Consider the following 19,606-nt stretch of genomic DNA (forward strand, 5'->3'; position numbering starts at 1 on the left):
GTGCTCCAGCCCTCTGATCAGCTTTGTGGCCCTCCTCTGGACTCGCTCCAACAGCTCCATGTCTCTCCTGTACTGGGGCCCCCAGACCTGGACGCAGTACTCCAGGTGGGGTCTCACAAGAGCGGAGTAGAGGGGCAGGATCACCTCCCTCGACCTGCTGGTCACACCTCTTTTGATGCAGCCCAGGACATGGTTGGCTTTCTGGGCTGCAAGCGCACGCTGCCGGCTCATGTTGAGCTTCTCATCAATCAATACCCCCAAGTCCTTCTCCTCGGGGCTGCTTTCAATCCATTCCTCGCCCAGCCTACAGTCGTGCTTGGGATTGTGCCGACCCACGTGCAGGACCTTCCACTTGGCCTTGTTGAACTTCATGAGGTTCTCACGGGCCCACCTCTCCAGCCTGTCAAGGTCCCTCTGGATGGCATCCCTTCCCTCCAGCGTGTCGACCACACCACACAGCTTGGTGTCGTCGGCAAACTTGCTGAGGGTGCACTCGATCCCACTGTCCATGTTGCTGACAAAGATGTTGAACAGTGCCGGTCCCAGTACCGACCCCTGAGGAACACCACTCGTCACCGTTCTCTACTTGGACATTGAGCCATTCATGTTCCCACTTTGTGTGAATCTACTAGACCTTACTGCACTCATTATAAATTAAACCATAGGATTTCTAAGTTGGTTAACTGAAGGTTATCATCACCAAAAGAATTAACCTCTCACTTCTCAGTTCTTGTGTAGCTGGATGTTGCTTCCCTTTGCAGTGGTTGCATAAAGCCAGGCAATCAGCAGACATACCTGTTCATACTTTAAATAACAATGTGCTGTGCGTACTGCAGAAGACAAAGGTGAGAATCCTCTCTGACCTCTGTTGATGTGTAATTGTCCTCAGAAGGAATATGGACTATAAATTTTTCTCCATGATGAATCTGTCCTGAATTTGAGATTCCACCATTATGTCCAATACCCTATAGAATGACCATTACTGACTATCCCACCTCTACTACTACTACTACTAGCAATGGGTACACCGATGTCGCAGCAGCAAAAGAGAGATGTATGGGGTTTTTGCAAAGTGGGAAAAGGATAAAGGTTAGAAAGGCAAGTAAAGAAAAAGTAAGCCTGATCTTGGAAGCAAGAAAAAAACCCCAAACCAGGGATTAATTATGTACTCAGGACAGCTAAGGAAGCTGTGGCACTGCTAGTATGAGTTTACTACCAGGGCAAAGTCAAGTTGCAGCAAACTTATCTACATAAAATGTAATTATTCCTGGGATTACAAGTAAGCAAATGTAACAGTGTAAAATGGTCTAAAACCCTGAATGGATCTATGGAGAATTTGGATGCTGTAGAGATTATGAGCACTCCGGAGAAGAGGGAGTCATCTAATAGTGTGTCACGAGAGTGTACAAAGACAATGACCAATTTTAATTTTGCAAAGTCAATGTAGAGGTGAATTTTGCTTTTTCACAGTATTAGTTTAGCAATGTAAAAACCACAGAGACTTTAAGCAAATACTCTGTGTATTATATTTATAATATTTTTACTGATAAAACAAGTTTAATGAGGTAAGTAAAACCAGTTTCAATAATTGCCTAAAGCAACCTAATAGGGCTTACTATTTAATAGCTTATATTCCCTATACATTAAAAAATTGCCATTCACCTACATAGCAGAAATAACCACTCCCAAGACAGCTATCACAGGTGGAAGCAACTTCCACAGTTTTTGTTCAAGGTCATCCAATATAGCTGGCTTCAACTTTTGTTTTCCATCTGGAAAGCCAGCAGTATCAGGCCCTGCCAGATTTCCCAAGGAGCACATTTCATGATGGCAGTGAATGCTACTTTATAAGAACTCCGTGCCTCTTCTATTCACAGCCGTAGGCAGTAACTGCGGGTGATAAGATCTCACCTATACTGTTAATATTTACTGGGCCAGAACATGCTAATACATTTTAAAATGCATTAATTTTGCACTACTAATGATTTTGAGGTTCAGTTTTGATCTGTTCCTCTATCATATAGAGCTCTGAGGTTTTGCTGCCTGTCTCCTCTGTCAGCTAAACTGAGCTAACACACGCATTATCTATTTTTACAATCGTGTCTTTCAGCACGATAGATTTCCATGCCCCCCAGTGATATGAATCCTAAATTGCTTCTGAAGCCACACACAAGTATCCATAACAGTAACACATTAAATGTGCAACGAAGAGGATGCTGTCTGAGCAGCTCCCTCGGCTTTTGGGTCTATTATCTCACCAGGAAAGAAAAAAAGGAAGTGGGACAGGAGAGCGAGAAAGGGAGAGAGAGTGTGCACGTTCTGAAGTGGTATGTTTGCTTTCCTTAGCAGCAAAGACAGATTGAAAATTTACTGTTTGACCCAAACCTCTTTTTATAGAGAACATTTTAAGAAATGAGCTGAGAGAAGCCTGAGAAGCGAATTAGGGGGAACGCTGGCTAGCTATAGACTGATGCTTTTCCGTACATATTGTCTCCTTCGTATCAATACGTGCTGAGTCCTCAGCTTTTCTGAAAATAAACTCAGAAGAGCTGGAGATAGCATATGATGGCTTTAAGCTATATTTTCATTTCCTGGGCTGGCTGGAGATGGTCACAACAGCTCCTGGCTTAATTTTATGAAATTTCACAATATCAGTAGCATAGGAGAGATGCTACAAACAGCCACAATTGCTACATAACCTTGACATATCCTGAGGAGGTCCCGCCTGGGCACTAAGTGAGACAGGGTCTTGAGACAAAAATAGGATTCGATAATGTAATTACAGAGCAAATCACAGTGCATCTGCTCTGCTGTGACTGTGGCTGCCTTAACTAAAATGTGATTGCACAACGTAAATTGTGGCCTTACCCAATTGAGGAAGGCTTGATTTCATAATCTGAAAATTGGTTCCATGTAAACTTTAGGTAATTCTTCATAGCAAGCAGGTATTCAACTGGAAATAGTACAGACTTCCTGGATATGAAGAGTACAGCTGTCTTCAGCTGCCCTCCTTTTCTTTTCAAAGGAGGAAATAACAGCATGGAGCAAAGCAAAGGACAGGCTTACAAATGCTAATATCTGACTTGCAATTTGCTCCAAGGTCTGAGAAACAGTCGTGACCTGCTAATCAATTGCTTCAACTGATTTTGCTTTATTTCTTTGTATTGATAAAAAGAAAAACAAGAATTATCAGAAAGCTGGCCTCTTTTAAAGCATACACTACAAGATGAACTGTTTCATTGTGGTATATAGCATGTAATCTGTTAAACAGATAAAAGCGTTCAGCTGCTTCCCTTGCTTTTCAAATAAAAATATTTCAGGGGACGGGCTAAGAACACGCTGTCACACATCTGATTTTATTGAGCTTCACTGAGCAAAATTTAAAAGCTGTGTTTTGCAGTAACAAAGTCTCACAAATTTGAAAATCAGAGATGTCAGTTGGAGTTTCCTGTACTGTACGTTTTTGCTTCACTTCAGAGTTCCACAAAGTTACACTGTGTAAATGTATCTTTAAGTGCTATAGCTTCTCATTACTGAAATGAGGTTTCACATTATGCTTAGTACACCAGTACAGAATTTCCACATCTGTCTGCAAGGCAAAGACAAAAGAGTGTACAAAGGACTACAAAGCAGTACAAAAGAGAGAAAAATCACATGTAGTCAAACTGTACAGATATTTATGGTCTTCACACAAAAATTTTTGGTGTTTCATTTTTAAACAGGGTAAATCCTGTTCCCACTGTTCTCGCTGAATGTTCACTTTCCCTGTATTTTGGGGAAGTTTTTCTTTAGCACAGTGATAGGTAGACTACAAAATATCTGTATTTGTCTAAGAGTAAACACAGGTATTCCCCTTCAACAGCAAATTATTGGTCTGTCACTGAAAACCAGTATCTGTTGCTCTGTGGGCCTGTTACAGAGATGCAGACAAATTTCAACACCTTCTTAAAGATATCTTCTGAAATTTAAAATAATTTTGATGGATACTAGTACATACCTGGTTTGTCCACCAGTCAGGAATGATGCTGTTTCTGGAAGCTGTCAGTAGATGTCTGCCAGAGAGTTTAATTTTTCAGAGCTGTGCCCCATGAACTGCAGAGAGTTCTGCTTTGCGCCGGGGTACATGGCTGCCTTGGGTGCTGTACTTGGGGTGATCTGAGCAGTGTGTGTTTTTGTTGAAGGACAAGTGGGAGACACATGCATTAACAGGCCTGCACCCAACTATCCCCTGGTTTTCATGAAGGCCTCCTGGGATGGACTAGCCAGCACTCTGTTGCCTCTCACCAGAGCCAGGGGCATTGGAGGTGATCACTAGAAAACCAGCTTTTTGAGGGCCTTAGCTGGCAGCCCATGGCCCTCTATGCCACACAGCCCAGCAGACAGTAAGGGGAGCACACAGAGTTTGTGAGGAAGGAAAAAAATTCCTCAAATCTGTTGCAAGAGGAAGGTGGGTGTCAGGGGAAGCGTTGCTGCAGTGGCCCCAGAGGTAGGGCAGCCATTTTGTATTGTCTGGTTGAGCTGCCACAGAATGGCAGCCATTTTGTCTCTGGCAGCCGCAAAGCTCATTTCACTTGTGAGGGCAAGCAGTTAGCATGGCTGGTGTGGCTCTGCGGTGGGAGGGCCCCTATGAAAGGCTCCCTCTAAACTTCAAAAATAAAGTGTGCCCCTTATTAAAGGAATGTTTGCTGCCCTTTCTCTTCTTTAACCAGAATTGTAAACCTGCAGGCAGGTGAGGCCTCTTATCTGGTGATTTACCAACTTCAGTATGATGTGAGTTACTGTTGCTGACTGAGTGTCCAAATCTCTTTCTAAAGGTGGAAAATTTCTTCCTGATGAGATTAACCTTTCTGCCGATGGCCCAGAGTGAAGATCGTGAGTAATTTTAATATCCAGTACAGCACAAAGCAGCTTGCTTATTCACAGAGTGAGTGTTGCATAGAGGTGGGCGGAAATTCATAAACTAAAAAAACAAGCTGTGATGTTTTAACTCAATCACAGAAATATATATGAAATTTGTTCAAATATAATTGAAATTTTACTCACTTTGATTTTGAAAACTGAAGATCTGGGTCTGTTGAACTAATAGTATGTTTGCTAGACATAGGCTAGCAGATGAGATAGAGCCTGCTTGGGTATGTATGAGAAAAAAAACCCACATATAGTTTTGTATGGTTTTTGAATGCTACTCTGTACCACTTTTTAAGTCTAATACTATTAAATCCTTTTATTTTTGAGTTTAATCCCACTGCCTGATTCTCAAATACTTTAGGACTTGCTTTGAAATAATAATGATGATTAAGTATCTGGCTTTTATTTCTTCACCATCCCACTCTTTCTTTCACCCCTACTGGGTGACTCTTCTAAAGCTTTTAGTGATGATGAACTGTTCAGTAAAGATTTTATTTAGATACTGAAGTGTTACCAACCGTGAGTACTGTAATGTAACATTTGTGTAGTGACGTCAGAACAACATATTTCATTTTATCCCTTTTGTTGTCCTACAGATTCGTTAGTCATTGGTGTTACTTTGTTCAGTGGGGAGAGGGAATATTGACTTCATAGTATGAATAAGGGAAACTAATTAGCGTAGAACAACTTTAAAAACAGAATATAACTTGGCAACATTTGAGTCAGGCCCCACAAACTCAGGCTTTGCCTGTCTCATGCTCCAGTACAAAAGAAAACAATTAATAAAATAGTTGGAATGTAGAAACAGGATAAGAGAAGCCGTAAATTAGGGAATAGTCCTTGGGTATGAACTAGAAAAAGACACAAAGTTTGAGGCAACCTGATAAAGGGAGGCCCAATACGCCAACAAGCCTGGGATCATCTGGGCAGGATGGATAACAAGGTTGCTGAGCTTGCAAAACGGAGATAATGAAGAAGAGGTCACCCAACTGTGTACACTGAAGAAGAGGAGAAAGAGGAAGATTTGAGGAGGATGACCCCTGCCGACCACCTGAGAAAGAAACTGCGCAGGCGTATCAGGATATTAGCATATATTCATGAGTTCCTGGAATAATAATGAATATGTATTAAATTTATCGGAAACCTACTGAATATGTAAACTCTTTTGTAATATAAATCACGAACAATTTGTTTCTCGTCGAGACCCACGTTCATGGAAATACCCTGGTGCGACTCCCAGCGCTGCAATAAAGGATACCTGCTTAATAGTCACATTGGCTACTGAGCGAATTTTTTTTTTTATTCAGTATTACTATGGTAAAAGTAAGGCCTCAGTGCCTCAACTTTCAAAGCAAGAAAAGCTGTCTGTATGTTTTGCTAAAGACTCCTTCATGTAGAGTTCATGTCGCTTGAAGAGGAACATGTGCTATATAGATCACAGCTGAGGAACTGCCTGAAAGAATATTATGTTATCGATGATCTCACATATCAGCAGGAAGAGTTTTTACTTGTTCACGCACAGAAGTGTGAAAAATGCAAACCAACTCCAGGTCCACTGAGCATTCAGACCTTGCTAGGGTTTTGTGTTTTATCAGTTGGGTTTGGGTTTTGTTGAGTTTTTTTGTACTGGCTAACCTGCAGCAGTTCTCTGCCAAATGCCATTATTTTATGGGTACTGCATTTGTTTGGGCAAAATGTTGACACAACAGTTTAAAGACAACATGTGTTGTTGCAGAGCTCTTTCAGACATCAGTAACTGTGAGTTTTATTATTATCCCATTTTGATCTTCTTTGTGCATTGTCTTCAAGGAAAACAGTAATTTCAATTAGCAGTCTTAGAGCAAGTTCCTTCCATGGATTAAACCTGCATCGCTCTGACAAAGGAAGAGTTTGTTCTGATTTCCATCAGCCACAGGTCTAGCTTACAGTGGTTTGTTTTCTTATTCTTGAGTGTGACTATTGTTAAAATACAGTGCCTGTGCTGTGAAGAGTTATGGTAGTTGCTGGTGTGTGTAACTAAAGCTGACAGGCTGTATGCCTCTAACAGGAGGGAGCCATGCACTGTTAGGGCTGGTGATATGCTCAGAGCACAAGCCCTCTGGCTTATTTCTTTTTTTTTCTTTTTTTCTTTTTTTTTCCTTTTTTTTTTTTTTAAAGCACAGCTACAATGTACTTTTGTCCTAGCTTTAGGATCTGGCTACATGTGAATGGAAAAAATCAGTCATACAGAGAAACAGTGAGAAGAATGAACCATTACTTTTTAAAAGGTAGCTAGAGATGTAAGCAGTGGCTGGATGTGTGATACGGAATTATTTCACTGGGTTCATGCTTTTATAAGAACTAAAAAAAGCCCAATTTAACTCAAGAGAATTTCTACTATGTTGCTAACAGCATGAGGGGGAAAAAAGAGAATACAAACATACCACACATTTTGTCCATTACTATATGTATGTTTTATCCTTTTCTTATAATTGAACGAAAAGCTAAAGTAGTTACAAGAACGAAAGAGATCTGGTTCTCATTAAAGCTGGTCTTGAACTCAGTAGTCTGAGCGTAGATGGAGTGCTGACAGTTAGCAGCCACATGTTCAAAGTCGAGTCTGCCTTAAACCTGTCTGAGGCGACTCAGTTACATACGGTTGGTTGTATAGGTCATTCATAGGGGAATCTAGGCCTGTCAGAAGAAAACAATTACTAAAATTCATGACCTACATATAGACTTCTGGTCTTGGGACACTGGCAGTGCATTACTTCAGGAAACAACTGAAAAAATCTAAATGTGGCCACATATAAAGTCTTCTACAGTATGTCTATGAATTGTGTAATTTGTCTAGTTAAACAGATGATACAAAATTTGGACCACTGAAGTAACCGTGAGTTGTGCTGTTAATCTCAGAAAGAGGTCATTAAAAGACATTTGTCTTTGAAGACAAATGCAACCGAGACCCTCTGGTGAGTGTAAACTATCCAGAATGAAAGGCAGTAAAGAACAGATGCTGCTCCATTACTTGGACATCACTAGCAACATGCCTCTCACTTGTCAGGAATAAAATGTAAAAACATTTTTAAAAATGAGATAAACACAAACAGACATTTTTTTTGACTCCTAAAAGCTATTAAGGGAAGCATGTTCTAATTCTGGAGGCCTTTGGGAGTGAGAGAGGCTGCTGCTTCTTTCACTCTTGCTGAGCCAGTATAAAGAACTTGCCTGTTGTAAATGGGCTTAGAAAGATGGGAAGCCTACACAGGGCTTGAAAAATCATGATCAGTGCAGCCTTGGTTTACAAGTAGTGTCCCAGTGCAGAGACAGATGCTATCTCACAATTTCAGTCAGTGGTGTTAACAAACTGAGTTTAACAGCCTCAAGGATTAATGATATTCTGCCACAAAGAAGGGAGCAGTTGGGCTAGAAAGCTGCATGAATATCCCCAGAAAAGTCATCTTGGCCCACTGCTGCTGAAGGAGTGAGACAGTCTTTGGCAGTGGCACAGACCTAAGTCCCCCTTGCTGAAGACAGTGGCAGCAGCAACAAGCTAGGCTTTCCATGACTTAGAAAAGACAAAAAAGGGGGGCCATCTCTGGCAGTTGCTGCCTCTGTCACCTGCCTGCTTTGCTAATACCTAGGGCCAAACCTAGTGGAGACACTGATGCTCAGAAGAGCTTTCCTCACTCAGGCAGTGAACGGCTGGGGAGTGCTCTCGGTAGCTCTAGGCAGAGTGTGGATTATGAAGAGTACTGTTGCACAGTATGAATGTTAGTTATATTCCCCTTTCAATAAGCAAGCTCCTCTGTGTTAAATTCCCTACTCAAACACCTGCTGGGCAATACAGAGTAAAGAGTGTGATGAATGTGAGCATGGGGGAAATGAAGAGAACAGACTGGATACAAGAACAAATAGAACAAGTAAAGAACATGCAAAACGATGACAAGCGGATGTCTGCCATGGTTCTCATTCACTGGGACAGTTTATTTCAGTGCTTTGTTTGATATAGAAAAATGTCAAAAGTAGTACAGGGTTCAATGATGAGGCAGCTTCTGGATTACATTTATGTACAAGCCAATAACCAAGTAGTTATTTGACTACCAGGAGGAGGTATGACAAAACCTTTCCCATTTACTTTATTTGTACCACTACAGCATTATTAAAGGTCAGTGTCACTATTACCAGTCCTTTTTTCCAAAGGTGTCTAAGCAGTGATTCTGGGCTGAAGTCTTCTGGGGTAGTACTCAGAGACAGATGTCTGTGCTGTTTGAGGGTGAGGCTTTCAACTTGTGGCAGCGCGAGTCAGGGCACTAGGTCTGGGTTCAGCAGGTTTTAGCTCTACCAAGGCTCTTGGCCTGTCAGCAAAGGTGTTAGTTTCTGACCTCAGGTACTCACAGAGAAATGGGACTTCAAAATAATACACTCCTTATTAATAAGTCCTGGTCTTCTAAATTCAGTGATTTAGAAATATAAGCCATATTGACTTCATCATCAGAACTGGATTAATATTCACTAACCTTCAGTGAGGCTCCTATGCCTGACCCTTTTGGCAGTTTTGAAAATCTCTCTTGGAGTATTGCTATTTAATTTGACACATCAAAATGTGTTTTGTGTTCACAACTTAATGGCTTCCATTTAACAAATGTCAAATCTTGGCTGCTGTTAGTCCAGAACACAGTGTGCTCTCTTGTGACATGAACTAAGACCACTAATGAAGTGAGGAATAAAGCCTGAATTAGGTTACGCTGTGGAAGCTCCAAATCCCCTACCTGTTGATATTTTCTTCAGACAAATATCCTTCCCACAAAGGATTGAAGTCAGGTGTAAAAATATGCTCTGTAGACACGTACTTTACTAAAGTTTCCTTTTGTAAGTAATAGATCCCTTTTATGTCTTCTGCAAATCATGCTGAATAAAAAAAGTAATTTCCTTTGCAACTACAAAAATAATTTCCCAATGGCATTTTGCAAGCATTCACCTAACCGGGATGCTCTTTATCTTTCTTCCTTTTAAAATGTCAAGCAGATAAAAGTCTTCTAAATAGCATTCTTTCCTATTTTGATTAATTTTGCATAGTGTTTTCCCAGAAGCATTGATACTTACATAAACCTGAGTTCTGATTCTCTTCTGACTAAGACTTCCCGAAGCCTCTGGATCTTTGCCATCTCAAGCTCAATTTCCTCAGGCATCATTGTTGTTTCAGCCATTGAAATGATGTCAAGTTGATCTGTGTGTGAAAGCAGAGAAAATGAATTAAGCTAGTCAAACTGTCTTAATCCGGTTTTTTTTAGGAATGTAAATTTAATCACAGTACTATCTGACTATGGGGTAATTAATGTAAGTAGTAAAGAACATTCTAGCTGAATGCTACATTGACTGGTTTCTCTATTGTTTTGCTTATTACTCTCACTGTAACCATTTTGAAGTGAAAGAATCCCTAAGCCAAAGTTACATTCATTTTGTTAGTCACACTCTATCATACCTCTAAGGAATCCCAACCAAGTACATAGGTACTGTTCCTTAATTGGTATGACTACAAACTCTGAAAGAACAGCCATAGACTGCTACAGAACTTGCAACTCTGAAGAGTTCTATCTTGGTGCAAGTGCAGGCAATGAAAACTGATGAAGGTTTCCCATCTTTAACTCTTACAACTTTTTATGCCATTCCACCATCTAAGCTAAAGCCCAGACCCACTAGAGAGGAGCCAAGGATGTGATTAGAAATGACATAGGGCCTAACCCTTTGAGGGGCTGAGTGTTTCTTAGTAGGGCAATGAAATCAGTTGAGGAGACAAAACAGCACTCTGTAGTAATTACTTGGCAACTGGTAAGGCCAGGCTCCTTCTATGATTATTTCTCTATAATTGATGTATTACCTCTTCTAATCCAGAAAGAAACAGAGCTATGAATTGTGTTCATTGAAGGTAGAAGGAACCAATTTTAGAAGGTGGATTTGGGAAGGAGCAATTTAGCCTCTGGAAAATCTTATTCCAAGGGTTCACCATACTTGGCCTTCATTTTGAACAAGAATTGAGAGACTAAAAAATAGAGTGTCTGCGCGTTTTGGTACCCAAATGGAGACATATTCCTGAAAGCAGGGCTGTTTCAGCTGTATTGGTCTAAAAAAGGAAAACGGACAGGTCAAAATGTACTCAGCATGATTATGCAGAAAACAGGAGACAAAAAGTATCAGAAGAAAGGCTGTTCAATTAATTAAGAGGAGATGAATTCCCAAGTCCCTCATGACAGACTAAGCACAAACAGCTGAGAAGAATTTCTGACAGAAACTTGGAGTAGGAATAAAACTACAAAATCTCAACAAACACAGTCCCTGCATGAGCTTAGTTCACAAAGACCCGTTTTCCCAAAATGGAAGCAAAGTAAAGAAATTCTACAGGATATAAAGAAAATACATTTTCTTTATATATAAAAATATATTTTATATATATAGTTAAAGTTATCCTGCTAATATTGTCTGCAAGTTTTGGCTTCACTTCATAATGAAGAAAGTGGGCTAATAAATATTAAAATCACCCTTTCCCTCCCCTCACACCTTTATCTGGGTGTGTGGGAATGAGGAACCATAGCAAAGTCTTGAACTTAGTAGCAGAGTACCTAACATGCTGTGTTACTACTAACAGATGGGCAGAATTATAATTCAATATTCACTAGATGTTTACAGACATCAGTCAAAAGAAACGAGAACAAAGATTCTGTAAGTATAGTTTTGCCTCTTGTTGCTTTTTGGGGTTGTGGAGTTATTTTAACTGCTTGCAGCATAATTGGCTTTGGTGCAAATTTATTTTCCAAAAGTATTAAGCAGGAGATAGGAAGTTACTCTGATGCTACCATGAGTTAAAGCCAATAATACTGGTAATTAGAAAGATAAGCCACAAATATATTACACATAATACTTATTTTAAAATTAGTTCTCAAGAGCTCAGAAAACAGGAAAAAAAACCCCCACTATCTTATTCCCACTCTGCAATTCTAGCTGTAAATGCTACAGTGTTACCCCTTGGATCAGATCAGCTATCATACTGTGTTTTCAATAATTCAGGAGGGGAATCGTGAACAAGCCTTATGCCCTGAGCACGTGCTTAAACCAACACAAGAATTAGTGTGACAAGCAGTAGCTTAGTCTGACCTCTTGCAGAACAGTCACAGATTCTCCTTCACATCCCACTCAATGTGTACTTGAACCAGAGAAAATATTTTTGAAAGCTATCCAAAATTATGCAATGTTTTCAAAAGAATCAAAAATGTAAGCAAGGCACCACAAGTTTGAAAGTGGAGGGAAATAAATATAGAAACCACAAGATATTAAGTCGCAACTTGTCTGCAAACTTAGAGATGTAGCTAGAATAATACAGAGATATAAAGAGTGGTTTAGTTTCTCTTCATAGCAGTACTTGTGCTGTGAACGTACTGTAAGGTTACTAATTCTCATGGAGATCTCAAACTGGAAGGAGGATTGGCAAAAGCTGCATTAAGGGAACTTTGAGAGGAAAAGCCAGACAGGGCAGCTGAAATGAGAAGAAATTTGAAGGTGAGGATATAGAGAACTGAGTAGGGAGAGTGCTGGAAGAGATTAAGAGCCAATTCTAGAGGGGTAGACACGGTCTTCCAAGGAGAAGGAACTGAAGTAAATCCATACTTTATGCATGTTCACCTGTGCACTATTAAGGAATTATACCATTTTTGCACTGAACCTCCAGCTTTTCTAAACCTCCTTTCCTAACAGGTAAAGACTAAGTGAGCTCTTTTGACAGCTGCCAATTCCATTTATATAGGTGAGTCCATGGGTCTCATAAACCCAACATAGCTGCAGTATACCACCCACTTTGGCCCCCTCTGAAGAGTATGCATTTTTAAGGTAGGCTTTGAAGGAAAAGGCACAATTAGAACACTGTGTTTCCCAGAAATCCTGGAACAGTAGAGCACAGGTGTGAGGACACTCCAGAAATAGAAGCCTCTGAAGAGGCCACACGTCAGGATTCCCACCTCACACCTTCACCATTGCGATCCTCACAAATCACCAACCTGTTTGTGGCTGAATTTCTCTTCTGATATTGTGGATAACTGTTTGGCCTACCTGGCAGCAGCTATGCTGAAGGATAATTAATTATTTTTCATAAAATGGTTTGAGCTCCTGGGATGTAAACCACTTGGGAAGGAATATGTTAACATTATTAAGCCTTTGAGTAAAGGTCTAGCTCTGTCCCAGTGATGAATGACACCTTTAGTGCTTTGAGACATGATTCTCAACAACTTCACACAGAAGTCTCTTACCTTTTCATAAAAGAAAGAAGAAACCTTTTATTTTGTTTAAAGCAGGTATGCGTTAGTCAACTATTTTTTAGCATATATTGTTGTTAAGCTCCATTTCTGGTCATGAGCCAAAATTCATAAAGCAAAAGTGGAGACAACACTGAGATTAGTCACAGCCAGTGACAGGATGAAACTATTTTGTCTGCTCTGCAATCTCCAGGATAATTTTCAGTGACAAAGAAAGAAGTAAAATATTATTACTGTATGCACAAAGATATTAGCATGAAAATAATTACTATACAGAAATAAAATTATCAAGCTATTACATATAATAAGAGGGACTGAAGAGGTAAACCTGAAGCTATTTATGCATCTTTTTGCTTCAATTTAAATGCAGACTGGTATAGTTAAACTGGGTATTAACTTAATGATCACATTTCATCTTCAGTGTGCCAGCCAGAAATGGAACATTAGCCACCTGCAATGAAAAGCAACAAAAAATAAAATGCCTATTAAGTCAATAAGCACAAAGAAAACTTTAAAAGAAGCCTGAAGTGATACAATGAGAAATGGGAGAATGCATTACACCTGGTGTCAATAGTTTCCGACAAATTGGTAAGGAATGCTGTAAGGAAAAAGTGATTATCAGAAAAAAATCCTGCTACTGTCACTTGATGCAAGCATATTGTTCACTGAGAAGCTCATTGTGCTCTACAACCATTAACTGGTTTAATTGTAACTTGGGAGTTCTGTTATCACCATCTTTGTCAAAGACAGATGCACGGAGAAGGCGAGGTGTATCAGTAATACAAAGGGACCCAAACCTATGCTGTAGAAACACAAACCAATGTCATTGTTATTCTGGTGGTATCCACGTGCTGAACAGCAATCAGACCTCCACTTCATAAACACCTAAAGCAGCATGCAGGCACTTTGCAGTCTAGACGCAGTAAGAGCTGAGTTGCTTATGGAAACATAGCAAGTCTGTGGCAGAGCCAGCACGAGGTCTGCTGGATCAGTGCCTCTTCAGGACATTGTTTATCCTTTTTCTTGCTTGTGAATCTGTTGCTGTTGGAAACTATCAGTCACTCAGCCTTGAAGTCATCTCAGCCATTTAGCAACAGAAGAGCTCCAGCACAGGTAAGGGTAATGGCCCAGCTATTCTGCCACTTTTTTTTTCATCTTTGACATGGATGAACCACCTTAAATGGGACTGTGTTTGTTCAATCCATGACTGCTGAGAGCTCTTTAAAAGACTGCAGTACAAATCAGCTGCATGTCCTCTCTAATGTGGACACCACTCAGCAACAAGCCTGGCTGCTCAGCCCACTCAATTACACTGCTTCAGCTGAAAATTATTTTAAGTCATTGTTGTCCCGGATTGGATTTAAACTGAGCAGTATGAGGCCTATATCCAGTCCCTTGAATTGTCCAATAATAAGATAATCCTTGTTAAAATACTGTTAATGGCTAAGTTTTGTTCCAAATCTGTGTCAGCACTTTTGGGGTTTTCTCAAGAATCCAGTGGAATTCTCAGAATAATCCTTTTTCACTGAAGTATATTAAATGTTAATAGAGCACGGTGCAGCAAGTGTGCTCTTAATGCTGTTTCAGGTATCAAAATCAAGACTTTCAAGATGACTATTAGTTGATGAGCCAAAGCAGAATTAAGCATGAGGCACAGGTTAGAGACAGATGAAGAGAGAACCAGATGGTGCAACTTAAAAACAACACAATTGGTGGAAATCAAAATAGTTGTATAATGCAGAAAAATAAATTGTTATAGTACAAAATATTCCAGATAAAAAATGTTCATGTTAAAAGAATCAGATGAGCCCTGTAGTTTGTCACTAGTTTGTCATCTGGAGGCACTAATGACTAGTCTGGTAGCCAGGCCTTTTACTATACCTTTTACTGTTGCCTCAATGTATTCAGAGGCCCAGAGTTGTTTTTTTTTCTCTTTGATTTAACCCATTTGGAGCAGGATGCAGTGACCAATAACTAACCTGTGAGAAAAAAACAACATCTAATTGCTTATTCCTAATCTAGCTTGCTGCAGCATTCTATTACTGTGAATCCTAACAATGATTAAATTTGGCATGTGTGTGGAATGGTATTTATTCAATGTTTTATGCTGGAATTACCATATAAATATAGCTAATAGCTAAACACAATCCAAACAGCTGCAATATATTTTGTTCCTGGCTTTCCTAACAGGCAGGCAACATTGCGCAATTTAAAATGGGTAGACTGGAGGAAAGGGCAAAGGTGGCATAGGATAGTACCAGTGTGGAAGTGACCTGACTGTCACGGTGCTGAGCACATCCCCACCACTCCTGCTGGTTTGACTGCCTGGGCTCAGGGCTGGTTCGGACATGGTGCAGGTGGCTGGCTTTGAGAAGCCTCAGCAGAGCTTCCCCCTCCTTCCCCCTCCTCTTGCTCAGATGCAGATTTCAAGCTGAGACTCTGGCCCTTGGCCATTGCCTCCTCCCCGGGGACCTGGACTTGACTTCCCACTTGACCTTGGGCTGGCCTTGTACTAGGGATTTGCCTGGAGATGTGGACTATGGCTGACCCTGGTTGCTGTCACCAGACCTGCTCTTCTTTCCTTGCGCAGGTAGCGTTGGGCTGTGCCCTTGCCAGTGAGGACACGGTCCCTGCCCCTGCCTCCCTTGTTGTGACTCTCAGCACAGGGCTTCCCTACCCTTTTGGAGCTGCAAGCCCTTCTTGTACCCAAGACTGATCCTCCATCTACAGTTATTAATGGTGATATTCCTCATGGCTGCAGCGAACCTTGGACAAAGGCTCGTTTCACCATGGTTTCCCTTTCTTACCTTTGATGATTTCTGGAGAAATTCCAAAGGAATCTGCATATATATATATATCTAGACTGTGGGAACTGGTATCAGATCACTGCACATCTGTTTCAAATAGCAATGCACAGGCATATTACCTGCTTCTAAGTGCATTACATAACTCAGTGCTTCACATTCTCTCTTTCTATGAACAACATTATGAATATTTTTGTACTGCCTGTGAGTCCCAATGCCTCTGAGATAGAGGCTGCTCTACATGCATCCCAGGAATGAGTCCTCATCCTGCCACTGAGTACAGTCCACACAGTCCATTTCAGTGGGTTATTTTAGAAAATGCTGCATCCTCCTCTTCTCCCTCAAGGCAATCGCTTCCCTCTGCTTGTCAGTTGGCCCTCCTATTTCATCTCTTGCACTGAAAACAGACTGGTGATGACAGCCAATTTAGTAAAAGTTGGAATCATGCTGCTGGTTATATCAGGCCTCAGTAACCAGCTAATAGACTACACTGAGGCAACAGGAGCGCACATACCTGACGAGTTTTAACACTGGGGAAAAAGTAATCTCTAAAGACAATAGTAGCATGCAGAGGCTATTACTGGCAAAAAAATAATGTTCTACTCCCCTTAGATGTGCTAAAGTTACCAGAATCACTTTGCTTCTGCTGCCATCAATAGCACTGAATACCGGAGATGACACAGCTAAATTTTGCTTCTGGCAGGAAGCTGATGTTTCTTCTTCTCTTACTGTGCCTGTTACAGCTTTTGAATCCTTATTAATAAGGATTACTATTAATCCATGGGTTGAGCAACACATTTATTTTGGACTCACTGGCATGTATATCCATGAAATACACTTTGAGCTGACACAAACTGAGCACATGTCCTTCACAGGTGGCTAGATGTTCATTGTCCCTGCAAGTAATGGTGGCCAGAAACTTTCTGACAAAACTGAGTCTGCTAGAAAATGCCAGAGATGCACCATTCTGGTTTCCTGTCAGTGCATGAGGATCGAGAGCAGCCTTGCAGTTCTGGAGATGTTAAATTCTCCATAAAACCCTGGAAGCAGAAGTTTCAACTGCAGTGCAGGATGTAGATGCACAGGAGGTAATCTTGGAGCCCTGAAAAACTGGCTTAAACTAGGTATCAAAGCTGCCAATATTCTTGCCAGACAGCAGGGCACCTAGAAATCCCAAAGCTGTTTTTTCACATGCTCCGTGTCTCGGGGTAAACCTCTGGGTTGGTTGATTCCCCTTACAGCTTGGCTTTGCAACAGGAAGCTGTGAAATCTGGCAGCTTTAGGGAACCCCTTTGGCAGGAAGGAACCAGAGGTGCATACTGAAAGCTAATTAAATGCCAGGATCTTGGGGAATGTCACAGTCACCAAATATCCCTTTTTCTGAACAGTTATTTGGGGAAGGAGAAGAAGAAAGCAGGGGATTTTTCTGATTCAAGGGCAATTGTGGTGCATCTATGCTTCTAGTAAACCTGAAATACAAAGTACTGGCCACCTCAGCTCTGTACTGTGCTGCGTAAAGATCACTTATGTCCTGAGATAAATTACTAGACTGGAGCAATCCCTTCACATCTGCGGTCCATTCAGCAGCTCCTCAGTCAAGAGATCAGAATTTCATGTCTGTAGAGACACACTCTGGTACAACTTGTAGAGAAGCACAACATCTCTCTGAGATGATCCAAATGAATTATTACACATTGAAACTTGCCATTTGTGAGAGAAGAGGAAATCTTGCTTTCATAGTAAAGGTTAGAATCACTGGGAAAAGCACTGTTGCAGCATCAGCTGCAGTGAAAATATTATTTTGCAACTGAAGAGAATGAAAAATACTTTCTACCATCCTTTAGGATGATAGTTGCTTTTGCACAGATTGCTTATGGAAATAGATTATTTTTTTGTAACCAAAATGAAAATCTTCTGATTGTCGGACATACTAATGGCATTAGGAAAGACTACAAAAGGTACGAGCAACCTACAAAGACATATTTGTCATATAGGAAATACACCAATTTTGGAAGGTTTTGTTTCAAATTTTGCTGAATTAATCTGTTGAATTAATTTGTCAAATTAATCAACCTTTGGAAGAAGTCACATATGGATACTATGATTATTTCTTTTGCTCTATTCATCTGCCTCTTCTCATTCAGCATTTGACCACCTCTCAATCTTGTTTAGTATTCAACATTGAATATCAAAGATAGTCTGTTTCTGTAATATACTAAATTACTCCTTCCTGTTTTCTAATAATAGGCTACTGTGACTTATGATAAGTGTGTGCAGTTTTATGCATAACTTTAATCTGTTATAACTTACATGTATTTTCTGCCATCATTGAATAATTTGATCAGCATTCACTAAGCACGTGTAAATAACTTCAAAATTATAAACAAAACAAAACTTGGGAGTTTTCTTTCATGCAGCAATCTTAGCAGTAAGCCTGGCACCATATAGACTCTGCAGGCGATAAAGCAGCTGGGTTGAGGGGACAGGAAACTGTGAATTTGTCCTGTGGAGATGATTAGCTCCACAGGTCTCTTCTCCTGATCCAAAGCTCATTGAAGCAACAGAGGTCTTTCACTTCAGCCTGGGGGGGGTGGGGTTGTTTGTTTTGTTTGGTTGGTTTTTGCATGTGTCAACTTGCCCTTCCAGGCATGCAGCTATTTTTGCCTTTGAAGGAGAAGAATAAGTTTGAAAAAATCTCGGAAGTACAGACTTGGCTTTTCAGAAATCTGTAGGTATTCTCTAAAATTAACAACCTGATGAATTTTGTGGAGCTGGGCTGTGATATGCTAGCCTTTGGTCAATGCTGAGGGAAAAAGAATGCCGGGAAAAAGAATGCTAGGAAAAAGCAAAATAGTAAGACAGAACTGACATTCCCAATTTTGTTGAATTCAACAGAATCTGATCGAGTCTTTGAACCACCACATGGTAACAAAAACCCCCTATTGCTAAAAAACACCAGAGATCATTTTTGTTTGTCATATCATTTAATTCCAAGGTCTATTAAATCATCTGATGTGACTGGAGATGGCTCTGTGCAAACAGTCAGCTGTGGTCTGAGTGCAATAGCACAGTTATAATATTGGGATTTATTTTGTCCAGGTCATGAATACTTTTTTTAAAAAAAAATAAATATCACATTTAGATTTACAGTCTAAATATATTACAACCTGAGTTTCTACTTCAAAAGTGTGTCTCTCACACTCTACCATATCACCCCATTTTAAAATTAGGTAAGCAGAGAATATAAAAAGCACTGTGTGCATTTGCCCACTGCTCTTCCAGAATCACTGCCCTGTCTGTTCCATATCAAAGAGCCTCTTGTTATAAAAAAGATTCTTTTAGTTGCTTATCCTGTACGTTCTTGTTCTCATCTTCAAGCTTTGACCTTTTATTTTTTATTATTTACCTTTGCAAAAAGCCTGTTGGCAGCAGTCTATTCTTTTCCATTTAAGGCTTTTGTACACTACGGTCTCACTGAGATTCCTCTTGAAATATAAACGCCAGATTCACAGCGCTGACTATCAACTCCTTCCTCTAACTCTCAAAGTCCTTTTGGTTTCTATGGTATGATACTCAAAGTATTACACACAATGACTCCCTTCACTTTTGACA

General features: G+C 40.3%; 1 protein-coding gene across 1 annotated transcript in view; it reads right to left on the reverse strand.

The window, feature by feature from the left end:
• Window positions 1-19,606, reverse strand: part of BMERB1 (bMERB domain containing 1) — a 56,095-nt gene that overhangs the window by 18,766 nt on the left and 17,723 nt on the right. The window contains exon 2 of the mRNA XM_075767449.1: window positions 9,994-10,117. Within this exon, the coding sequence (XP_075623564.1) occupies window positions 9,994-10,117 (124 nt within the window). The remainder of the gene's footprint in view (window positions 1-9,993; window positions 10,118-19,606) is intronic.

Source organism: Balearica regulorum, chromosome 15 (genome assembly GCF_011004875.1).
Source record: "Balearica regulorum gibbericeps isolate bBalReg1 chromosome 15, bBalReg1.pri, whole genome shotgun sequence".
NCBI lineage: Eukaryota > Metazoa > Chordata > Aves > Gruiformes > Gruidae > Balearica > Balearica regulorum.